This window comes from Colobus angolensis, unplaced genomic scaffold (assembly GCF_000951035.1).
Source record: "Colobus angolensis palliatus isolate OR3802 unplaced genomic scaffold, Cang.pa_1.0 Scaffold115, whole genome shotgun sequence".
Classification (NCBI taxonomy): Eukaryota; Metazoa; Chordata; class Mammalia; order Primates; family Cercopithecidae; genus Colobus; species Colobus angolensis.
The window spans coordinates 4,416,049-4,437,527 of record NW_012112586.1 but is presented as its reverse complement, the minus strand read 5'-3'; the positions used below and the strand labels follow the sequence as shown (position 1 = coordinate 4,437,527).

Here is a 21,479-nt window from a genome sequence, read left to right as displayed (position 1 = left end):
AAGAAAAGAAAGAAAGAAAGAAAGAAAGAAAGAAAGAAAGAAAGAAAGAAAGAAAGAAAGAAAGAAAGAAAGAAAGAAAGAAAGAAGAAAGAAAGAAAGAAAAATATTGGCCAGATGTGGTGGCTCGTGCCTGTAGTCCCAGCTACTGGGGAGGCTGAGGTGGGAGGATCACTTTAACCTGGGTGATGGAAGTTGCTGTGAGCCTAGATCTTGCCACTGCACTCCAGCCTGGGTAACAGAGCAAGACCCTGTCTCAGAAATAAAGAAAAAGAGAACTAGCTCTAGGAAGAAGGCAGGGGAAGAGTTTTCAGTGGTGCCAATGCAGCTGGCTGCGGAGGAGGAAAGAATGTGTTCACAGTGGCGGAGATGGGACCTCCAGAAAGAAAACTGTTTCAGGTAATTAATGCATCACATTTGAGATGATGGAAGATCGTTCAAGGGGATTCATAGGGTCTTGTTGGAGAAAACCTTATGTTTGTTTCCCCTGCAATCACTGCGTCTTTCTCTATCCAGTGAGGGGCTGGGAGTAGGAGTCCCTGGTGCAACTGGAGAGGAGGAGACAGCAGGGTGCTCCTGGGAGCCAGGGCTGAGCTGAGAGGGCGTGCAGACCAGCCAGCATCCCTGCCTGAGATGCCCCAGGGGTGGCCGGCTGCACTTGGAAGAAAGTCCAGACTTTTTCTGATGGCCACCAAGCTGTCCCTGAGCTAACCACTGCCTACCACTCTGCCTTTGCTGCTCTGCGGCCACGTGGGCGTCTCTGCTCCTCCCTCACGGGTAACTTGAGTCCGCAGCCTCTTTTCACCACCCTTCCCCATCTTAATTTTCTTATTTCCGTCCTGGCTTGCTCCCCACACCCTCCTCACCAAACCCCTCAGACTGTTAGATCCAGGAGAGCAATTTCTCCATCTGTAAAATGGGGAAGCGAGGCCTCACCTTGGGGGTTTTGTGCTCTTCCACATGCAGCCCCAACACCGGGGCAGCACCTGGCACTGAATGTGTGTTGACAGGTGAGTGGTAAGCGCAGGGTCCCAGGGTGGGGGTGGCAGCTGTTGGCGCAAAGATGATGGGAATCTGGAGGGAAGTTTGCCTTAGGGAGCTCATGAGGACAGCCTACCGAACTGAATAAAAAAACCATTTTAAAAAAAAATGATGATTAAGCATATTCAGCCCTGGTAGGAACAGAATAATCTCTATTTTTATATACCTCACCCCTGGAAAACTTCAATTTAAGCAAAGCTTTCCAGACCTACTAAAGATTGATTTTTCATTACCACCACAATCCTGTTATTTCTCCTTTTAAGAAGTAGAAAAGTGTTGAGCTATTTTCCTAGGTATTTTATTGCTCTGTTTTATAGCTTCGAAATTAAAATCCATTTGACATTTAATAGAAACTGTGAATCTATACACTCTCCCAGGGTCAGACTTTTAAAGTGCAGCTCAAACCTATTTTGCTGGGAGGTTCTGTTTGGATGGTGCACAGAAAAACGTAAGTTCTGGAATAATGACAATGACCAGAGCTAGCATTTGTCCAGTGGGTATTCTGGGCCGGGCTCTGCCTGTAGTGTTCTATGTGACTGGCATTTTCACTAAAGATAGCTTATTTTTCTTCAAACACTAATGGCTTTAATAGTCAGTCAACAGTTTAATGTTTGGGAAACATCAACCTCCAAACTTTCATTCAGGCAGGGCTGGGCTGAGATCTCAAGCTTTGCACTTGGAAGCTAAGTGATCCTGGACGCTCCTCCTGTCCTCTGCTCGATGCTTCTTCGGGAGAGTGGAGATAATGACCTCTTTTTGGGGAATAGCTGAGGGAGGGCACATGCACTATTGCCTCTCTCTTCCCCTGGGACAAAAACGGAGACTAGTCCACCGCATTCACGGCTTGCGGTGCTGCGCACTAGGGGGAGCCGTGGAGTATGGAAAGCGCTTCTATTTAAGTGCGGGGACCAGCCCCGCAGCAGGATTCCCGCCCAGTGCAGGGCGCTGCGAACCCAGGGAGTAATTCCTGTCTCACTCTCTCTTCGAGTCACGTTCTACTTATGGATTTGGGGAGGCGACTGGCCAACATTACGTAAAATATTAGTTCTCTCTTATTTTTAAAAATGTTTTCACATCACGGCTATAATTCTTGGAAATTAAACACATCCAGGATGTGTAAGCACCAGCCAGTGCACAGCACACAGTAGGTCCTCAGGATGAAATCCGAGATGGAGACCCTGCTGCGTTGATTGGATTTCCAGTTAAGCCTAGAGGAAACGTGGGGCAAAGCGTGTGTGAACTAAATTGGAGGTTAATGCAAAACTTACATGGATTTGGAAGTAGTGTGACCTGTTTGCTTATTGTGCGATATTGGGAAGCATTTGAGAGCGGAATAATAATAATACAAGCACACCAGGCTGGGCACAGTGGCTCACGACTGTCATCCCAGCACTTTGGGAGGCTGAGGCTGGTGGATCACTTGAGGTCAGGAGTTCGAAGCCAACATGGCAGAACCCTGTCTCTACTAAAAATACAACAAATTAGCTGAGCAGGGTGGCAGGCGCCTGTAATCCTAGCTACTCAGGAGGCTGAGGCATGAGAATCACTTGAACCCAGAGGGTGGAGGTTGCAGTGAGCCAAGATCATGCCACTGCACTCCAGCCTGGGTGACAGTGCGAGACATCGTCTCAAATAATAATAATAATAATAATAATAATAATAATAATAATACTAGGACAACAGATGTAAACCTCACTGGAGCAGCGTAGGGACAGCCTGTGTGGGGGCTGTGATTGGGTGCCCAGGCTGGTGTATTGTTAGGGACACAGATTCTCCAGTGAGCTAGAGAGGGTGGGTCCCTTGCCTCAGGCCAGCTGGGTGGGTTGAGGAGCTGGGTGAGAACTGGGTCTGACTGCAGAGCCTGAGCTCAGGCCGGGAGCACAAGTGGCCCTCCCTCTTCCCTGCTGCTGCCCTGGCAGCTCCTCCTCACTGTGCCTCCCCTTTCCTGCTGTGCCTCCCTTTTTCTCTCCCTCTCCCTCTGTCTCATCATCTCCTTGTCTGTCTCTGGTCTCTGTTTCTGGAGCCTTCCTCCCCTTCGTCTCTGTTTCTGTCTCTCATTGTCTGTTCCTCTGTCTCTGTTTCTACCTCTCTCTCAGTCTCTAGCTCTCTCTCTGGCTCTCTCTGTCTCTCTGTCTCTCTCCCTGTCTCCCTCCCTCCCCTTCGCTCCTGTTTTCCACCTAACCATTTTCTAAAGTTGTTCTTCTCACCCTGATTCTGTCTATGTTCGTGGCAGAAGGGACCATTTCTGAGCCCCACCCTGGGTGTAGATGCCCCTGGATGCAGCACGAGGTGGGAAGGAAAGCCCCTGGCTGATTGCGCAGCCCTTGCGGCAGGTACGCACCGAGCTGGGTGTGCACCGAGGTGAGTGTGCACTGAGTTGTGGCGCGGCGAGCAGGACCAGGACGCGGGTGAGCCACGAGGTGGGGCTCACTGCTCAGACACGGATGTTGGGCTGTCACCAAGGTGCAGAGGCCCTCAGGGCTCCTCCTGGCCGCCTCACTCCTGACCAAGCAGGGAGCATCCTGCTTGCATCGCGTCTGGAATTCTCTGAAAATACAGAGAGAGAAGAGCTTCCTTCCCGCTGTGAGCTCAGTCCCCACCTCCGAGAACAGGAGGAGGCATCTCTGCGTCATCCTGACACTTGCTTTCCGCCATCTCCTGAGCCCTCCCGTGGGTGCACCTGTTGCTGTGCAAAGCCTGCTGGGCACCTGCCAGGAGTGTAAGCCCGCAGGCTCCAGCTGGGAACTGATTAGTTGAGGGGCCAGGCATGGAGAGACCCTCCCCTCCCCCTGCCTCTGCCTGTGTGCGCTTCCTGGAGGCCTCCTGGTGATCTGTGTCAGCACTGACAAATGCAGTCCCTGGTAGGCGGCGTGCTTGCCTCGCATCAAAACAACACTGCTGTAGGAATCAACTCCGAAGGCCGTTTCTGGGGTATCCTGGAATTCAGAAGGAGGACGATGGTGACTTGTTGGCACTGGTAGAAGCCGGGCCAGGGTCCTGTGGAGGACCCCCGTGGGCTGCAGCCTTAGGGATAACGCCGCAGGGGGAAGCCTGCCTGGAGCCTCAGCCCCTGCTTGTTGCACACCGTCCTGGGTCCTGGGCTCCCAAGCCCGCCGCGCTCTCTTCCCTGAGCCCTGCTTCCCATCTGTGTCACTTCTCCTGAACTCTGTCTCCAAACGCAGCTCTCCATCTCCACTGCACTCCCGACCGAGGCGCTGTGGGCCCTTGCCCGGGCTGTTCAGCAGCCTCCTCCTTCCAGCCCGCCCACTCCCTCCCCGCAGCCACAGGCACCAAATGAAAGTCCGCTTCTATCCCGCAGCTGAGGACCCTCTGGTGACTTTTCCATTGGACCTAGAAGAAATGCCACTTCTTCCCCGGCTTCTGAGACCTTGTACGGCCCGCGCCGCCCCGTCCTTGTTCCAGGCTTCTCTGTCCACTACCTGAGTTCTGCTCACCCTCAGTCTCTAACTGAGCTGCGCCCGCGGCGGGCGCCTCCTCAATTGTTTCTTGGTTGGAATCACCCTGGAAGGAATTTTCTTGGCCACCCAGTGTTACTGGGGTTCCCACCTGGGTTTCCTCTGTCCCTGCACGTGTGTCTGAATACACTGCACCCTTCGCCATCTATAAACCCCAGTCCCCAGCCTGGAAGCTTCCCGAGGGCAGCAGTCAGGCATGTTTACTCATCAGCTGTCCCTCGCAGGGACCCTGGTGTGGACTGGATGCTCAGTGAGGACTGGAAGGGATGATTATGCCCCAGCGTACAAGGGACAACCCTTCCAGAGGGCATGTTTCGCTCTTTTCATCTGATAGTGAGCGATGCAGCACGCCACACAGTTGTACTTAACTGCTCTCTTTTTCTTTTCAAAGTCGCAGATGACAGCAGTCATCCCGCCCAATCATTGGCACCTGTCAGATTGTATCCCCATGCCTAGCAAGTAGTCTCTGACAGTTTCGTGCCAATCACAGGTACTGGTGCTGAGTGCCACGCGGCAAAACGACAGGATTGCCTTCTCCTGCCTGGGTGCTTAGATCCCATGTAAATCCCTTTGGCTCAGAAATTGTCTTTCTTTTGCCCTCCCTTCCTCTCTCCCTCCCTTTTTCCTTCCTTCCTCTCCCTGCTTTCTTCCCTCCTTTTCTTCAGCTGTTCTTTGCTCCCATTTTCTTTGATTTCTCTCCCTCCTTCCTTCCTTTCTCCCTTCCTCCCTCCTGACTTCCTTCTTCCCCTCCTCCTCCCTCTCTACCTCCCTCCCTCCCTAACTCTCTCCTTCCCTCTCTTCTTCTCTCCCTTCCTCTTTCTCCCTCCCTCCCTATCTACCTCCCTCCCTTCCTCCCTTGCCTCCTCTCTCCCTCCATTTCTTCCTCCCTTCTTCCCTCCTTTCCTCTCTCCCTCCCTCCCTAATTCCCTCCCTTCCTTCCTTCTTTACTCCCTTTCTCCCTCCGTCCTGCCCTCTGTCCCTTCCTCTCTCCCTTTCTCTCTCTCTCTCTTCCTCTCTCCCTTTCTCTCTCTCTCTCTTCCTCCCTTCCTCTCTCCCTCCCTCCCCTCCTCTCTCCCTTCCTGTGCGCCACTGCCCTCATCATTCCTCATTAGTGAGCTCAGCCTTCCTTTGAGTTTTGCCAGGAGAATCCATTGTTTGCACTTTATACAGGAGCATGGTCTCTGGTGTTCCCTGAATCTCTGTAGAGTGTCGCTACCACGTGTCTGAATGAGCAAGCTGTCCCTTGCAGACTTTGTTTTTTTTTGTTTTTTTTTCCTTGAGGCGGCGTCTCACTCTGTCGACCGGACTGGAGTGCAGTGGCCGGATCTCAGCTCTCAGCTCACTGCAAGCTCCGCCCCCCGGGTTTACGCCATTCTCCTGCCTCAGCCTCCCGAGTAGCTGGGACTACAGGCGCCCGCCGCCTCGCCCGGCTAGATTTTTGGTATTTTTTAGTAGAGACGGGGTTTCACCGTGTTAGCCAGGATGGTCTCGATCTCCTGACCTCGTGATCCGCCCGTCTTGGCCTCCCAAAGTGCTGGGATTACAGGCTTGAGCCACCGCGCCCGGCCCCCTTGCAGACTTTGGACTACAGCGGAACTGGGCTGTATTCGGAGCAAAGCCATGAGATGACCAGCATGCCAACAGGAAGTGGCAGCTGCTCTAATGGACCCCATCACCTCAGGAGGGCAGCATTGGGAGACCTTATTTCTTGCTCTCCTGGAGGCCAGAGCTGGTTGTTTTGGTCTGTGACCACTGCCCATGCGGTCACTCAGAGCCCTGGCTCCTTCCGTGACCTGGCTTCAGCTCCGTCTGTATGTAGCTGCTGGGGAGAGAGAAGACAGGGTCCACCATGAGAGGTATGTGTGACCTGGGCTGGAGGGAGCACATGCCCCTCTCCGCTCATGCTCCGTTGGCTGGAACCTGGTCACATCACGCCTGCTGCGAGGGAGGCTGGGAATTGTGGCCTGGGAGGAACCGGGGAGCAACCATATGACTGGGTGCTCCTCCTTTCATCCCCAAAGACTGAGGCTAACGTGTTCTGGGAGAAAAAAAACACAGAAAACAAGACCCGTCATTAGGAAGATGGCTAGCATCTGTTGAATGCTTGCTCTACAGATACAAATGTTATGCATAGATTATCTTGTTTAACCTGCACAATGACAAATGAGCTCTTACCAGCCGCATTTCCTAGACGAGCAAACCAGGCACAGAGGAGTTAACTTCCTCAAGGCCCAGAGCCTGGTAAAAGGTGCCGCTGAGGGTCATACTGTGCTTTTCAGCTTTATTAAGGTTGATTGACAAATTTAAAGATTGTCGACATGTATGATATACCACTTAGTGTTTTGCTATGTGCATCAATTGTGCAATGATTAAATCAAGCTAACTAACATTTCCATCCCCACACATACTTTTTTGTTGTAATGAGAATATTTAAGATCCACTCAGCAACTTTCACGTACACTAGAGTCACCAGGCTGCCCCATAGGCCTTCAGAATGTGACCCTCCTAACTGAAACTTTGGAACCATTGACCAATATCTCCTCGTTTCCTCTCCTGCAGCCCCCCAGCCCCTGGTAACCACCCTCCCACTCTGTTTCTGTGAGGTTGACTTTTTAAGAATCTGCCTATAGGTAAAATTATGAAGTATTTGTCTTTTCTGGTTTTTGTTTTGTTTTGTTTTTGAGATGGAGTCTCTCTCTGTTGCCCAGGCTGGAGTGCAGTTGTATGATCTCGGCTCACTACAACCTCTGCCTCCTGGGTTCAAGCGATTCTCCTGCCTCTGCCTCTCCAGGAGCTAGGATTACAGGCTTGTGCCACCACACCTGGATAATTGTATTTTTAGTAGAGATGGGGTTTCACTGTGTTGGCCAGGCTGGCTGGTCTTGAACTCCTGACCTCGTGATCCACCCGCCTCGGCCTCCCAAAGTACCAGGATTACAGGCGTGAGCCACTGTGCCCGGCCCATCTTTCTGTGTTTTTTAAATGCAGGTTTTCATTTTTGTGGGTCCATGGTAGGTATATATATTTTGGAGGTTCATATTTTGACAGACATGCAGTGCATGATAATGGCGTCAGGGGTATGTCTTTCTGTGTTCTTAACCGTATGTCTTTCTGTGTTCTTAACCGTTATACTACTGTCTATATTAGAATAAGTGGAATCTTTTTAATTAAGTTTTATGTTATATGAACACTTTTATAGAAAAATTGAAAATGTACAAATTAAAAATACCCATAACTTACAATTTGGAGACAGCCTCCTATTTTCCCAGAATGTTCTTGTTAGGACTTATGCAGGCGTGATGTATCCTTTCTGCAAAAGGCCCCTCCACCCAGGGAGTTCTGCAGCCTCTCGGTTGCTTGGCACGTGCCAGAAGCTATGCGGGCTCAGCTGTCACCACTGTCGGGCAGAGAAATGCATGGCAAGTCCCTCCTGGTTCTTGGTCTCTTAAGGGTGGTGAGACAGTAAAATTCTCCTTTCCCTTCTGGCATTTGCACACCAGAGGCTGACTATGCTGGTCAAAGGAGAGCTGTTATTTGAGAAGGGAAAACAGTGCAAGTCCTAGATAAATAAAAGCAGGGTGACCACCAGAGAACCCGTGTTTTATTCCTGCCATTCCCAGGGCTCCATGGCTCCTGAAACACACGATGCAGGGTTAGTGTGGCCTGAGGGCATTGCTATGGCTGAGGTAGGAGGGAGCAAGAGTGCTTGCCCTCTGTAAACTGAGTGGGTCCATGGATGTCCGTGCAGTCAAGGACTCCGGCCATCAGCCAGGTACCTGCTAGTATAAATGGACAGAGCTGGCGGGTGGGCCCCGATTGCAGGTTTGTGAGCCATGGCAGTGTCACCCAGGTGTGCTGCTCAGGAGCCCTCTCAAGAATTCAATGTGGCCTGAGCATCCCCCAAAACCCCCACCCCTCACCCAACTCTGCCATTGCTTGCCTGCCTTCTTTCCTTCCTTCCTTCTTTCCTTCCTTCCTTCCTTCCTTCCTTCCTTCCTTCCTTCCTTCCTTCCTCCCTTCCTTCTTTCCTTTCTTCCTTCCTTGACAGAGTCTCACTGCGTCACCCAGGCTGGAGTCCAGTGGCACGATCTTGGTTCATTGTAACCTCCGCCTCCTGGGTTCAAGCAGTTCTCCTGCCTCAGCCTCCCTAGTAGCTGGGATTACAGGCATGTGCCACCACACCTGGCTAATTTTTTTTTTTTTTGTATTTTTGATAGAGATGGAGTTTCACTATGTTGGCCAGGCTGGTCTCAAACTCCTGACCTCAAGTGATCTACCCACCTTGGCCTCCCAAAGTGTTGGGATGACAAGCGTGAGCCACCACCCCAGCCTGCTTGTGTTTCTTTCCTCTCCCCCAGGCATAACCAGAATGAATGGCAGATTTACTGCCACACTTTAATGGGCTGATCTTTCCCTCCAACTTCCTCCTGCTGTAACCCACCAAGCCATCACACGAGCCCAGAAAAAAGTCTCCCGGGCCCCTTCTTCCCTCCCTTCCCTGCCTCTCACCTTCTTTCCTTCAAGATGCCCATCTTCTCCCCACCAACCCCTAAAGCACACCAGAGCAGCAGAAGCACCTTTCAGCCTGCCAGTTGTGTGTTGAAATGGCTAGTGCTCTGCTCGGCCCATCATCTGGAAAGTGAGCAAATGAGAAGCACAGAAAATATTCCTGAGGTTGTTTTTTTAGCTTCATCGGTGGCTCCCAGGTTTCCCCTGTCTGTGTGTGTGGGGGGGGAGGAGGGATGCGGAGGGTGGTGCTCGGAGGGGGACGGTCTGGGTCTAGATGCCTTTTCTGCCACTCAGTGATGTGGCCACTCAGTGATGTTAATCTCAGGCAGATTCCTGGGTGACCTGGGCTCCCATCTCTTGATCTGTGTGTGTGGAGGGGGAGAGGGCGCATAGGAATAGTCCAAATTCCTAGTTCCTTTTCTGCAATTTCAGAATCCAAAAAGCGCTTCGAAAACATGTGCTTGAAAAACCTGCGATTGGGGCCCACCCGCCAGCTCTGTACATTTTTACTAGCAGGTACCTGACTGATGGCCGGAGTCCTTGTTCACACGGACGTCTACGGACCTACCTGGCTTACAGAGGACGAGGGCTCTTGCTCCCTCCTACGTCCGCCACAGCAATGCCTTTGAGCCACACTAACCCTGCACCATGTATTTTATGAGCCACAGAGCCCTGGGAATGGCAGGAATAAAATACAAGTTCTCCCGTGGTCAATGACCCTGCTGTTAGTTACCCAGGTCTATGCACTGTTTTCCCTCCTCAAATAACAGCTGTCCTTTGACCAGCACAATCGACCTCTGGTGTGCAAATGCCATAAGGGAAAGAGGAATTTTACTGTCTCACCACCCATAAGACCACTTTTTAGTGAGTTTGGTGCCATAACTCCTTTCTCAACTGATGTGAAGTTACCTAGGCTTTGTTTGTCCTGCGTCACGAGACTATTCATACATTTTGGTTAAGAAACATGGATCTGTTGTCGACGGGCATGGCCTTAGACCTCGTTGGAGATGATACGTAATAGAAGACTATAGCAGCTGAATTACTAAAATCCCCCGGTCCTGAATTCTGAAGCCTCATTCCGTGTATGTGGTTGGCTGCTGTTGTTAATTTCTGGCTGGATCCCGACCTCCACTGGAGGTTCTTGGCCAGAGGCTGGCTCCCTTTTCGCTAAAGAAGTGTTGAAGAAAGGATTTGCCCCTCATTGAGGCTGTCCTCCCCTCCACCGGCAGCAAAGATGAACCGGAAAGGAATTAGCGTTCTCACCTGCTGGCTCTCCTTTGTTTAGTGTCCCCACCTGCACCTGCACCTGCAAACCTCCTTCCGCATGCTACAGACTCCCACGCACCGTCACTCCTGAGCACCTACCATGTCTGTGGGTGGCCTGTTAGATACACACTCAGGCATTGTCCCGGCAAAGGGCCTGAGCACGGAGCCTCCCTGCCTCAGCGTGCATGCACAGGGCCCACTGGCAGATTCACGGGGGTCAGTCTGGGAATGGACATCAGACTCAAGCATCGTGACTGGGGGCAGAGTCCCCACCCCGCCGCCTTGTCCTCTGGCTCTGTATTGAGCAGTTGCTATGCACAGGGCTCATTGACCAAGAGGTTATTTCTGACCCTACCCTGTTGTCTTGCTCAGTCTCCATATGCAGAAGATTCCCATAGCTGTTTTTTGTTTTGTTTTGTTTTTGTTTTTTTTCTTTTGAGACAGGGTCTCTGTCACTCAGGTGCTATCTCAGCTCACTGCAACCTCCAACTCCCCAGTTCAAGCGATTGTCCTGCCTCAGCCTCTGGAGAAGCTGGGACTGCAGGCGCCTGCCTCCACACCAGGCTAATTTTTGTGTTTTTTGGTAGAGACAGGGTTTCGCCGTGTTGGACAGGCTGGGCTCGAACTCCTGACCTCGAGTGATCCACGTGCCTCGGGCTCCCAAAGTGCTGAGATTACAGGTGTGAGCCACCGTGCCCAGCCCCCTAATGGCTGGTTTTGATACTTATTTTAAAGTGAGCCCCTAATTGTAACCATGGTGTTCAGGGTGAATGAACATCAGTTCTCCTATAAATCCATGACTACTCTGTGTTTTAAGAGGTGGATGGAGGGTTCATGCTGAAGAGTTTAGAGAAGAGTTGCATGTTCATTTGTGTGGTCCTGACTTTACCTGATGCAGGAGCCACTGGGAGAATGATCAACATACGCTGGCAGTCGGGGTGATGACATGGTCACATTGATGTGTTGTCAGCGGTGACAGTTTGACAGTTTGGATAGTGCCGTAAAATGTGACCACAGGGATGGTGTCGTGTACGAGAAAAGTACCACAGTCAGGTGCATGTTCCTCTTCTAGGCATTGAGGTCTTGAAGGAGGAGCCTCACGACTTGCAGTTTCGAACACAGGAAATCTGTCCTATGGACCAAATGTGTGGAAAATGAGGCAGGCACAGCAGGCTGCCTTAGACCTGTCAGGCTTCCCACAACCCCCTGGGGGCGCTGTTGGGCACTGTTAGCAAATGCAGTTTCCTGAACCCCACCGTCCACCCACCCAATCAGTATTCTTGGGGGCTGAGGGCGGGTGTGTGGGGCGTGTGTGTTTTACAAGCTCCGTTAGAGAGTGTTACAGCAAGGTTTGAGAAGCAAAGCCACCGTCGAAGCCTTAATTAACTCAAAGGCTGCAACCAGAAAAGCCTGAGGAACACCCGAGATCTTTAACGACGGCAGCCTGTGCCGGTCTTGAGACACTTCCCTGTCAACGTCGCCCATCAATAAGCTGTCGTATTTGCAGCAGCGGGAGAGGAGCTTCGGGGCTGTTTAATTTAACACACCAAGCCTGAAATTCAGAGTTTTCCTGTGATTGACTGTAGCTCATCTTGGAAAAATAAGTATGTATCACTTGCTGAAGGTTGTCAGAATGTAATGCTCTTTAAAACCATAACATTTTAAATCTGCCAGCCCCAGCATGCGTCCTGCTCAAGGCTTTCTCTTCTCGTGGAGTTTTTTTCCCTTCTGTTCTGTGGCTTTGAGGTGACATCATCATGAGAAGGATTGTAATGGGGTTCTAATATTCATTTTATAAAACGGGTACTGGCTGGGCGCAGTGGCTCACACCTGTAATCCCAGCACTTTGGGAGGTCAATGCAGGTGGATCACTTGAGGCCAGGAGTTCAAGACCAGCCTGGCCAACATGGCAAAACCCTGTCTCTACTAAAAATACAAAAATTAGTGGGGTGTGGTGGCACAAGCCTGTACTCTCAGCTACTTGGGAGGCTGAGGCAGGTGAATCGCTTGAGCCCGGGAGGCAGAGGTTGCAGTGAGTCGAGATTGTGCCACTGCACTCCAGCCTGGACGACAGAGAGAGACTCCATCTCAAAAAAGCAAAAACAAACAAAACAAAACAAAAGGGCACAACTTCTTGTCCTCTGGATCTTGGTGAAACCTCAGGGAGATGGAGCAGGTCAAAAGGATTCAATGAGAAATGCTCCACCAGCAGCCCCAGACTCCTCAGAAAGGAAGAAGTTCTGAGGACGGTCCTCTACTAATTGAGTAATTACTCTCTAAAGACAAAACTATGCTCTTTTGCATTATTATTATTATTTTTTTTTAACATCACAAGTGCATTACCTGAGCCAGGGTTGGCACACCTGTGGCCTGGACCTAGGTCTGCTCTGCACATGTGTTTTGTTTAGTTTGCTGTATTCTTACAATATTGAATTACTTGTTGATATTTAACATGGAACACTTTTACATAAATATCCAGAATTTAGACCTCTCTTGGAAAAAAAAAAAAAAAGAAAAGAAGGAAATGCAGCAACCAGCATAGGCCTGTATTTACCACGGTGGCTGTGTTTACCTCCCATTCCACCTGCTGGGCCCAGGAAGGCGTTTGCGCCTCCCACCGCTGATCAGGAACAGAGGTGAGGCTTGTGTTTTTTAAGTCTCTTGAGAGATGGAATTTCCGTACTTGGCTTTGCTTTGAGATTTTAGCGTCTGCCCTCTGTAATGCCCCGTGAATTCTTTTCTTTTCTTTTTTTTTTTTTTTGAAACAGAGTTTTGCTCTTCTCGCCCAGGCTGGAGTGCAATGAATGGTGCTGTCTCAGCTCACTGCAACCTCTGCCTCCCAGGTTCAAGCGATCCTCCTATCTCACCCTCTTGAGTAGCTGGGATTACAGGTGCCCACCACCATGACAAGCTCATTTTTTTGTATTTTTAGTAGAGACAGGGTTTAACCATGTTGGCCAGGTTGGTCAGGAACTCCTGACCTCAGGTAATCTGCCCACCTCGGCCTCCTGCAGTGCTGGGTTTACAGGCATGAGCCCCCGCGCCCGGCCTCTGAGTTATTTTCATAAATAATTTTCAAGAGTAGATCACTGCATAGCAGTGGTCTACATAGCAATGGAAGATCCTGAGTGGACGCGCCTCCTCCACGGTTACAGCGCGTGTGTGTGGCTGTCAGCCAATCGGCTTTTCCACAGCTCCTGGCTGAAACCTGTGTGAAACCTACAGCACCTGGGCTGGAAGGATCCGTCTCAGGGACACTCAGGGCCGCAAGTCCTGCTGTGTAGCTCTTCAGTGCATTTGATGAGGTGTCCGGTGTCAGATTCCAGAACTACTGCTGATGTCCGGCGTGGCATGTCAGGACGGGCAGGGCTCTCCTCCTCTGTGTGAGTGTCTGGCCCTGCCTTCCTGTGTGCCGTGTCATCCTGAGGTGGGTGGGAATCGCTGCAGTGGATCTGTGCTCCCCGCTCGACCTGGGTGGCCTCAGAGGCTGGAGGGGGCAGTGGTTCCCAGTGTTCTCTTCTTAGAAGGAGGAAACCACTTTTTCCAGAAGACACTGACTGCTGGTCTCTCCCTCCCATCTTGTTAAGTGAAAGGGGTCCCGAGCCAGACCGCAAGAGAGGGTTCTTGGATCTGTCGCAAGAAAGAATTCAGTGCGAGTCCGTAAAGTGAAAGCAAGTTTATTGAGAAAGTGAAAGAAGAAAGAATGTCTACTCTGTAGACAGAGCACCGTGAGGGCTGCTGGTTGCCCATTTTTATGGTTATTTCTTGGTGATATGCTAAACAAGGGGTGGATGACTCATGCCTCCCCTGTTTAGACCATATAGGGTAACTTCCTGACGTTGCCATGGCATTTGTAAACTGTCATGGCACTGGTGGGAGTGTGGCAGTGAGGACGACCAGAGGTCGCTCTTGCTGCCATCTTGGTTTTAGTGGGTTTTGGCCGGCTTTACTGCAACCTGTTTTATCATCAAGGTCTTTATGACCTCTGTCTTGTGCCAACCTCCTGTCTCATCCTGACTTAGAATGCCTTCACCGTCTGGGAATGCAGCCTAGCAGGTCTCAGCCTCAGTTTACCCAGCTGCTATTCAAGATGGAGTTCCTCTGGTTCAAACGCCTCTGACAATCTCAGTGGCCAGACTTGGGTCAAACGTTGGCAGGGGAGAACAGGATAACAGTGTTCGTTCTCTATTGCATGCAACAAATCACCACAAACTCAGAAGCTTGAAGCCACACCCATCTGCTATCTGGCAGTCTCTGCGTGTCCAGGCTCTGGGCACAGCCCTGGTGGGTTCTCAGCTCAGGGCCTCAAGTCCCACCAGGCTGCACTCTGGGTGGCCGGGCTACATTCTCATCTAGAGCATGCTTGGTGGCAGGGTTCAGTTTCCTAAGGCCATTGTTTTCTCCCTGGTTGTTGGCCAGAGGCCACCTCAGCTCTTAGAAGCTGACGGAACAGATGCCCCTGGATGTGTGATTGAGTTACATCTCATTAAACCCACTGGAAGCTAAAAATGCACGTAACAGCCTGCGCAACACAGTGAAACCCCATCTTCAGAAAAAATACAAAAATTAGCCAGATAAGGGGCATGTGCCTGTATTTCCAGCTACAAGGGAGGCTGAGGTGGGAGGATCTCTTGAGCCCAGGAGGTTGAGGCTGCAGTGAGCTGTGATAGCACCACTGTACTCCAGCCTGGGTGACAGAGCGAGACCCTGTCTCAAAAAAAAAAAAAAAAAAGAAGAAGAAGAAGAAGAGAAAATGCACTTAATACACCAACCTCCGGAGCATCACAGCTTAGCCCAGCCTACCTCAACAGTGCTCAGAACTCTTACACTAACCTACAGCTGGGCAAAGTCATCCAACGCAAAGCCTGTATTAGAGTACAGTTTTGCATCTCTCATATAATTTATCAACTACTGTACTGAGAGTAAAAATAGAATGGTTGTATGGGTGCCTGCAGTTCAGTTTCTACCGAAAGCATCTCACGCTCACACCATGGGAAAACGGAAACACCGGAAGCTGAACCATCATAAGTCAGGACTGATTGTGGTTTGCTGCCCCTCGGCCTGGCAACACGGGTGTCCCCTGCTCTGCTCTGCTGAGATGATGTCCTGTGTGACATCACCCTGTCGAGGCACATCCTCGGAACTTTACCATATTCTGTTGGTTGGAGGCGAGTCCACGCACACTCATGTCACGGGCCGGGGTTCCTGGGGTCAGCCCAGGGTGCATCTGCCACACCACAGCTGGCTCGGACAAATCAGGACCAACTTTTGGAAGTGGAGACAGGGTCTTCTTCCCAGACCGTGTTGCAGAGGGTAGAACTGCAAACGTGCACGGTTCTCTTGTGGAAGAGGAGGCGCTGAGTGCCTGGCGAGAGTGTCGGTTATACATAGCTGTGTAACTAAGAATCCCAAAAGTCAGTGCCTTATAACTACCACTATTTTATTTGTTTGCAATTTTCTGAGTCTGGGTTTGCAGGGTGGTGCTTCTGCTGGTTTGGGGCGTGGCCTGGGGCCACTGGTCCAGCGAGGGTCTTCTGGCAGCTGGCCTGGAGCTGGGTAGTCCTAGACGGCCTCACTCATGGTGCTGGTCATTGCTCAGTGCCTGTGTTCACATGGCCTCCCTTCCCCCAGGAGGCTAGCCCAGGCTTTGCTTTACCTGGCGGTCTCCAGGGCTCTAACAGAGCTGGGGGCCATGGAAGCTGTAAGAGCTTTTGAAGCTTTGCATGGAAGGCATCACTTCTGATATGTCCTGTCAGTCAAAGCAAATTACCGACCAAATCAGAGTCATTGGGTCAGGGTGGGGAATAGACCACACCCGCTCAATGGGGAGAGTGGCAGTGTCATATTGCAAAGAGACATGCTTACAGGGGTAGAGGGTGTGGCCACCTTTGCAAACCATCTACACTGGTAAGCAAACGACAGAGTCTGTGTCCACATGGATTTCTCATGTCCACAGGCACGTGTCCAGCAGATTCCCGATGCAGCTGCATAGGAGCTTTTAGTACAGAAGGAAAGAATCCCAGAGCTTCAGGGAGTGACTTATGATTCAAGAGAGATGTTTGCTTTTTCTAATGGTTTTCTTTTCCTTTCTTTCTGCCAGTCATCCAGGGTTTTATTAAGCCAGCAGCCAAGATGTTGCTTACTCATAACCCCCCTCTCTCTTGCTTTATTTAAGTCTGTGTTTTTTCATTCACTCTTCTCTGCAGAGAGAAAAGAAGAGTGTGTTTTATCACAACCTGTTCCTAGAAACTCTGTAATTCAGGATTTTGTGGTAAAAGGGCCATGCATTCTGTAAGAATAGCAAGCAGAGCAGGGAAGGAGGGAATTGGGTTTCCACCAAAGTCTCCACGTGAGATAAATCAAAGATATGGCCGGCATCATAAAATAATATACCCAGCTATAAGCATCTCAAATAATTTTAATAAAAATGTTGTTCTGCCCTGAAACGGGAATAAACATATTTTTATTATAAAACGACCACCAATTTACTATAAAGTATAAACATAATCTATAAAAATATAATTCTACTGTACCATAAATATTACTGTGTATATTGCCAGCTATAAAAGGCATTCAACATTTAATTAACAATAATTTGGAGAATATGTTTATGTTCCTTTTAAACAGCAAGAGCATTGTGTATTGATCTTAGACATTGCTGCCTTCTTGGAATTTACGGGGGCTGTAGGGGAATAACCATGGTAACGAGAGCTAAGTATGTGCTGGGCTTTGCTCAAAATTCTTTGTTTGCAGTAACTCGTTTGCTATCCTCTCAACACCCTAGGAAAGAGGTATGTGATTACCCCGATTGACAGTTGAGGAGCTGAGGCACGGGGAGGGTTAGAAACTGACCCACTGCCGCTCATGTGAAGGGTAGGGTGTGAATTTAAACCCGCACCTCCTGCATCAAGAACTCTGCTGTTGATTTATGTGCACGCATGGAGAGTAATGACTGGTCCCCTCCTCTCCCTGAATACCCTTTAACAGTCAAAATACTTCTAATTTTTTTTTCCAATCCTGAAATCCTGAAGGGCTTTGATATTAAAACCAGGTCAGCAGGAGCACTCTCTCATGGCTGCGCCAAGGATCTGCAAGCCTTCCTCAGTAATGAGCATAAGCGGAAACACAGCCGGAAGCTGAGCTGCAGAAAGAAAGACCAGAAAAACATAGGGCTGTTAAATCCCCCTCCGGCGCTTCTTCATGCTGGGAGCCCCTGGGACTTGCGGCAGGGCTGGGTTTACTGATTAAGTACACATCACTCCTCCACAGATGGGAAATGTGGGGCCCAGAGAGGCTCACTAGCTTGCCCAAGGCCACACAGCAAAGTTAGGTCGTTCAGAAGAATTTGAACCCAGATCTGGCTCTGAAGCACTAGTGCTTTCCACTGCACCAGACACTACCTGCATTGTGAGGACACGCTTGGCTCTGCACCCAGGGAAGAGGACAGAACAACACAAAGGAAAAGAAATGGGGTGGGGGTCATATTGTGTGGGACTCAGACTTTGGGGTAAGACCTAAGTTCACATCTGAGGCTCCACTTATGAGAGGGAAGAAATTGTGGATCTGAGAGTCCTTGGGAAGACAAGTGGTCTTGTTGATCTAGGGAAGGGAGTTGGTGGCTCCAGTATTTTTTATGATGTTCATCCCAGCATATGTGTGTGTGTGTGCATGTGCATGTGTGTGTGCGCGTGTGTGTGCATGTGTGTGTGCATGTGGGTGTGTGCATGTGTGTACATGTGTCTGTGTGTGTGTGTGTGTCTGTGCATATATATTATTTCCCACTCAGTCTCAATGTTTGCATTAACTCCCATCCCTCCTAAAAGTCACTCTCTCCAGGTCCAGGAGGCAGACAACGGCAAGACCAGCAGCTAATGCAGACACAGGGTCTTGGGTGCATTTGCAAAATCTCCCTTCGTCAGTGATTTATGTCTACTTCTCCTTCCTTTTTTTGCAGGAGTTTGTTCATCTGGCAAAGAGACTGGTTAGTGATCCTGCATTAGAAAAGGAAATTGTAGGGAACGGAAGGGAATACGTGAGAATGTATCATTCATGGCAGGTGGAAAGAGACACCTACCAACAGCTCATCAGCAAGCTGGAAGGAAACACTGAAGACTGAGGGCCCCGCCTCATCAGACACCTGCTCTCCGACACACGGCTCTGGTGGACGCTCAGAGACAGAGTTCTGGGTAACGTGGGTCCCGTGCCATTCATATAAAACCAGCCTCAGCAGAATCCTAGAAAATGTTGGTCGTGCGTCCCCAGAGCCACTGCGTTTATCCCATATCCTTCTGTGCGTTCAGATGCTGTCCCAGGCGTGTTCACTGGCCAGTCCTGATGGAGGTGCATGAGTGACTGGGTTGACTGGGACAGGGAAAGGGGAACTGGTTTTCAGGGAATTTGGGAGAGAATTTGATTACCTGCTTTAGGGTTTTGGTGCAGACAATAGAGGCTTATTTTCAAGCAGTCACGGTTCAGACTCCCCCGACCTGCCTTCTGACCGACCTCTACCCATCATTGCCAGTTTGAAAGGCAAAAGCAAAACACAGACATGTCAGCTGAGCCGGGTCCTAGCAGGATTTTTGTTGTGATCTCAGGACTCTGACAGGCATGTGGGTGGCCCCAGGCTTCTCTGAACAATAGAAAGTGCTGTGAGTGAGCTCACGCCCAGCACATCTCACTTTTCAATGGTGGAATTGAAAGTTGTGCTTTTTAGAAAAGTGGCCAGGCTGCTTGTAGGCCCCGCCCACCTCTTGGCTGAATTTGAGTGGAAAACCAGGTAGGAACAAGTGCCACGTCACACGTAGCCTGCAAAACACTCAAGTGACCCTGAGATGGAGGCCTGGGGCTTTGGGTCCAGGGTGGGCCCTTCCCCTTCCCACATCAGGAACCCAGGGATGGGTGTTGGAAGGGTCACCAGCCTCCAGCCCTTGGCAGGATGGAGCTCAGTTCTGCAGGGCTTTGCAGCCACACAGTGAGGTCAGCCCGTGCCAGCCCTGCCATCATGGTAATGGTGGCCTCGCCCCATCCATGTCATCCATGTCACATGAGAACGTGCAGCCTTCCTCGTCCTCTGCTAGTGGAATTTGCCTGGGAAAACCTCCACTGAATACTGAAATGGTTGCATGCCGGTAGGTTCCTTACAACAATGGGGAAGGCGCTGTTTCCCACCTCTTGTGGGTAGAAAGCAGTCTGCTTTAAGGAGGCGAGAAGGCACAGCCAGGGCAGAGCGTTGCCGTGGGAGGCATTCGGTGAAAGCGGGTGCAGGCGCTTAGGAGGGCCGAGGGAGAAGATTCCACCGGCGCTGGCTTGGCTTCAAGTTTTAGGATGTCTGAACTTTCTGCTTTCACCATCTTTTTTTTTTTTTTTTTTTAATGGCACAACCTACATCTTGTTTTTAAAAGAAGTAGCCTCAAATTAAACTTCTTAAACTCTGATGCCCTGGGGATGAGAACAACTAGCTTGGATCTTGTGCCGTGTAATTTGATGTTTCATTCTACTGCCTCCGTCGTGGAACAGAATCGATTTCCAGAAAGGCAGTTAGCTGGAAACAGCAGAGGCTCCCAGCAGTGAGAGGGCTGCTCAACAACGCCTCCCATTGCCCCCCGCCCCTTGTTTTTGTCCTCTGAGGGACCCAAGGGTTATGGCTTTCATGTCTAGGCGTGGGACAGAGGAGGGAGAGGCAGAGCCTGGGCCCGGAGCGGACGGCCCGGTCTGAATCTGGAGTAATTAATACCACCCAAAGAAAAGGTCCTGCCAGGTCCAGTCTTGTCTTAGATCTGAAGATGCTGCTATTTACAAAACGCTGATCGTCCAAAAGCTTGAATCTGTTCCTCCTTGAATGACCCTGTAGATGCTTGACCTCCACCGTACCTCATCACCATTTATGTCTTTGTAGGAAAACGAGCACATGCCCCATGCACTGTGGGGGAAGGGCGTGTTTTTACATTAATAAAGTATGTCACCATTAGCCATATGAAAATAGCCTCTGTTTCTTCCCACGGTGAGCAGTGTTCTGCAGGGAGCAGATCCCTTCCCCACCCGCCAGACCTCACGTCTTCAAAGGAAGCACAGACACTCTAGCATCTAGTTAAGTGGGGGTTAAAATGCAGCCACTATTTTAATACCCAAGTATAGATGTAAAACCAGGGCTTTTCCATGAGGGTTCTACATGGTGTCAGTTTCACACTTGGTTCACTTTATGTTTAAACATTTATTTATTTTTATTAGTATTTTTGAGATAGAGTCTTGCTCTGTCACCCAGGCTGGAGTGGCAGTGGTGCGATCTCAGCTCACTGCAGCCTCTGCTACCTGGGTTCAAGTGATTCTCCTGCCTCATCCTCCTGAGTAGCTGGGATTATAGGCACCTGCCACCATGCATGGCCTAAACATGTATTTGTTTTTATTTGTATATGGTATTTGTATTTTTATTTGTATTTTTAGTAGAGATGGGATTTCACCATGTTGGCCAGGCTGGTCTCGAACTCCTGACCTCAAGTGGTCCGCCCACCTTGGCCTCCCAAAGTGCTGAGATTACAAGTATGAGCCACCACGCCTGACCTAAACATGTATTTATTTTTATTTGTATATATTCATGGGGCACACATGCAGTTGTGCTCTGTTGATACATTGCACAGTGGTGAGGTCAGGGTCTTCGGGGCATCGATCACTGGGCAATGCACACCGTGCCTGCCAAGCAGCCCTCATCCTCCCCTCTTCCCTCTCAGCCCTCGAAGGCCCAGCATTCCATACTCTGCTTCCGTGTGTACACATTATTTAGCTCCCGCTTACAAGGAAAATTTGCAAGATTTGTCTTTCTGTTTCTAAGTTGTATCACTGAATATAATAATGACCTCCACTTCCATCCATGTTGCTGGAAAAGACATGATTTCCTTCCTTTTCGTGGCTGAATAGTATTCATAGTGTGTATATATTCCACATTTTTTTTGGACGGAGTTTTGCTCTTGTTGCCCATGCTGGGGTGCAGTGGCACAATCTCAGCTTACCTCAATCTATGCCTCCCGGCTTCAAGCGATTCTCCTGCCTCAGCCTCCCAAGTAGCTGGGACTACAGGCACGCACCACTATGCCCAGCTAATTTTGTAGTTTTAGTAGAGACAGGGTTTCTCCATGTTGGCCAGGCTGGTCTCGAACTTCCAACCTCAGGTGATCCGCCCACCTCGACCTCCCAAAG

The 21,479-nt window shown here is 50.2% G+C and overlaps 1 protein-coding gene across 1 annotated transcript in view; it reads left to right on the top strand.

The window, feature by feature from the left end:
- GLT1D1 (glycosyltransferase 1 domain containing 1) overlaps positions 1-20,262 on the top strand; it is a 106,693-nt gene extending 86,431 nt beyond the window's left edge. Inside the window, exon 12 of the mRNA XM_011961258.1 lies at positions 18,244-20,262. Within this exon, the coding sequence (XP_011816648.1) occupies positions 18,244-18,405 (162 nt within the window). The 3' untranslated portion in view covers positions 18,406-20,262. The remainder of the gene's footprint in view (positions 1-18,243) is intronic.
- Positions 20,263-21,479: the final 1,217 nt, after the last annotated feature.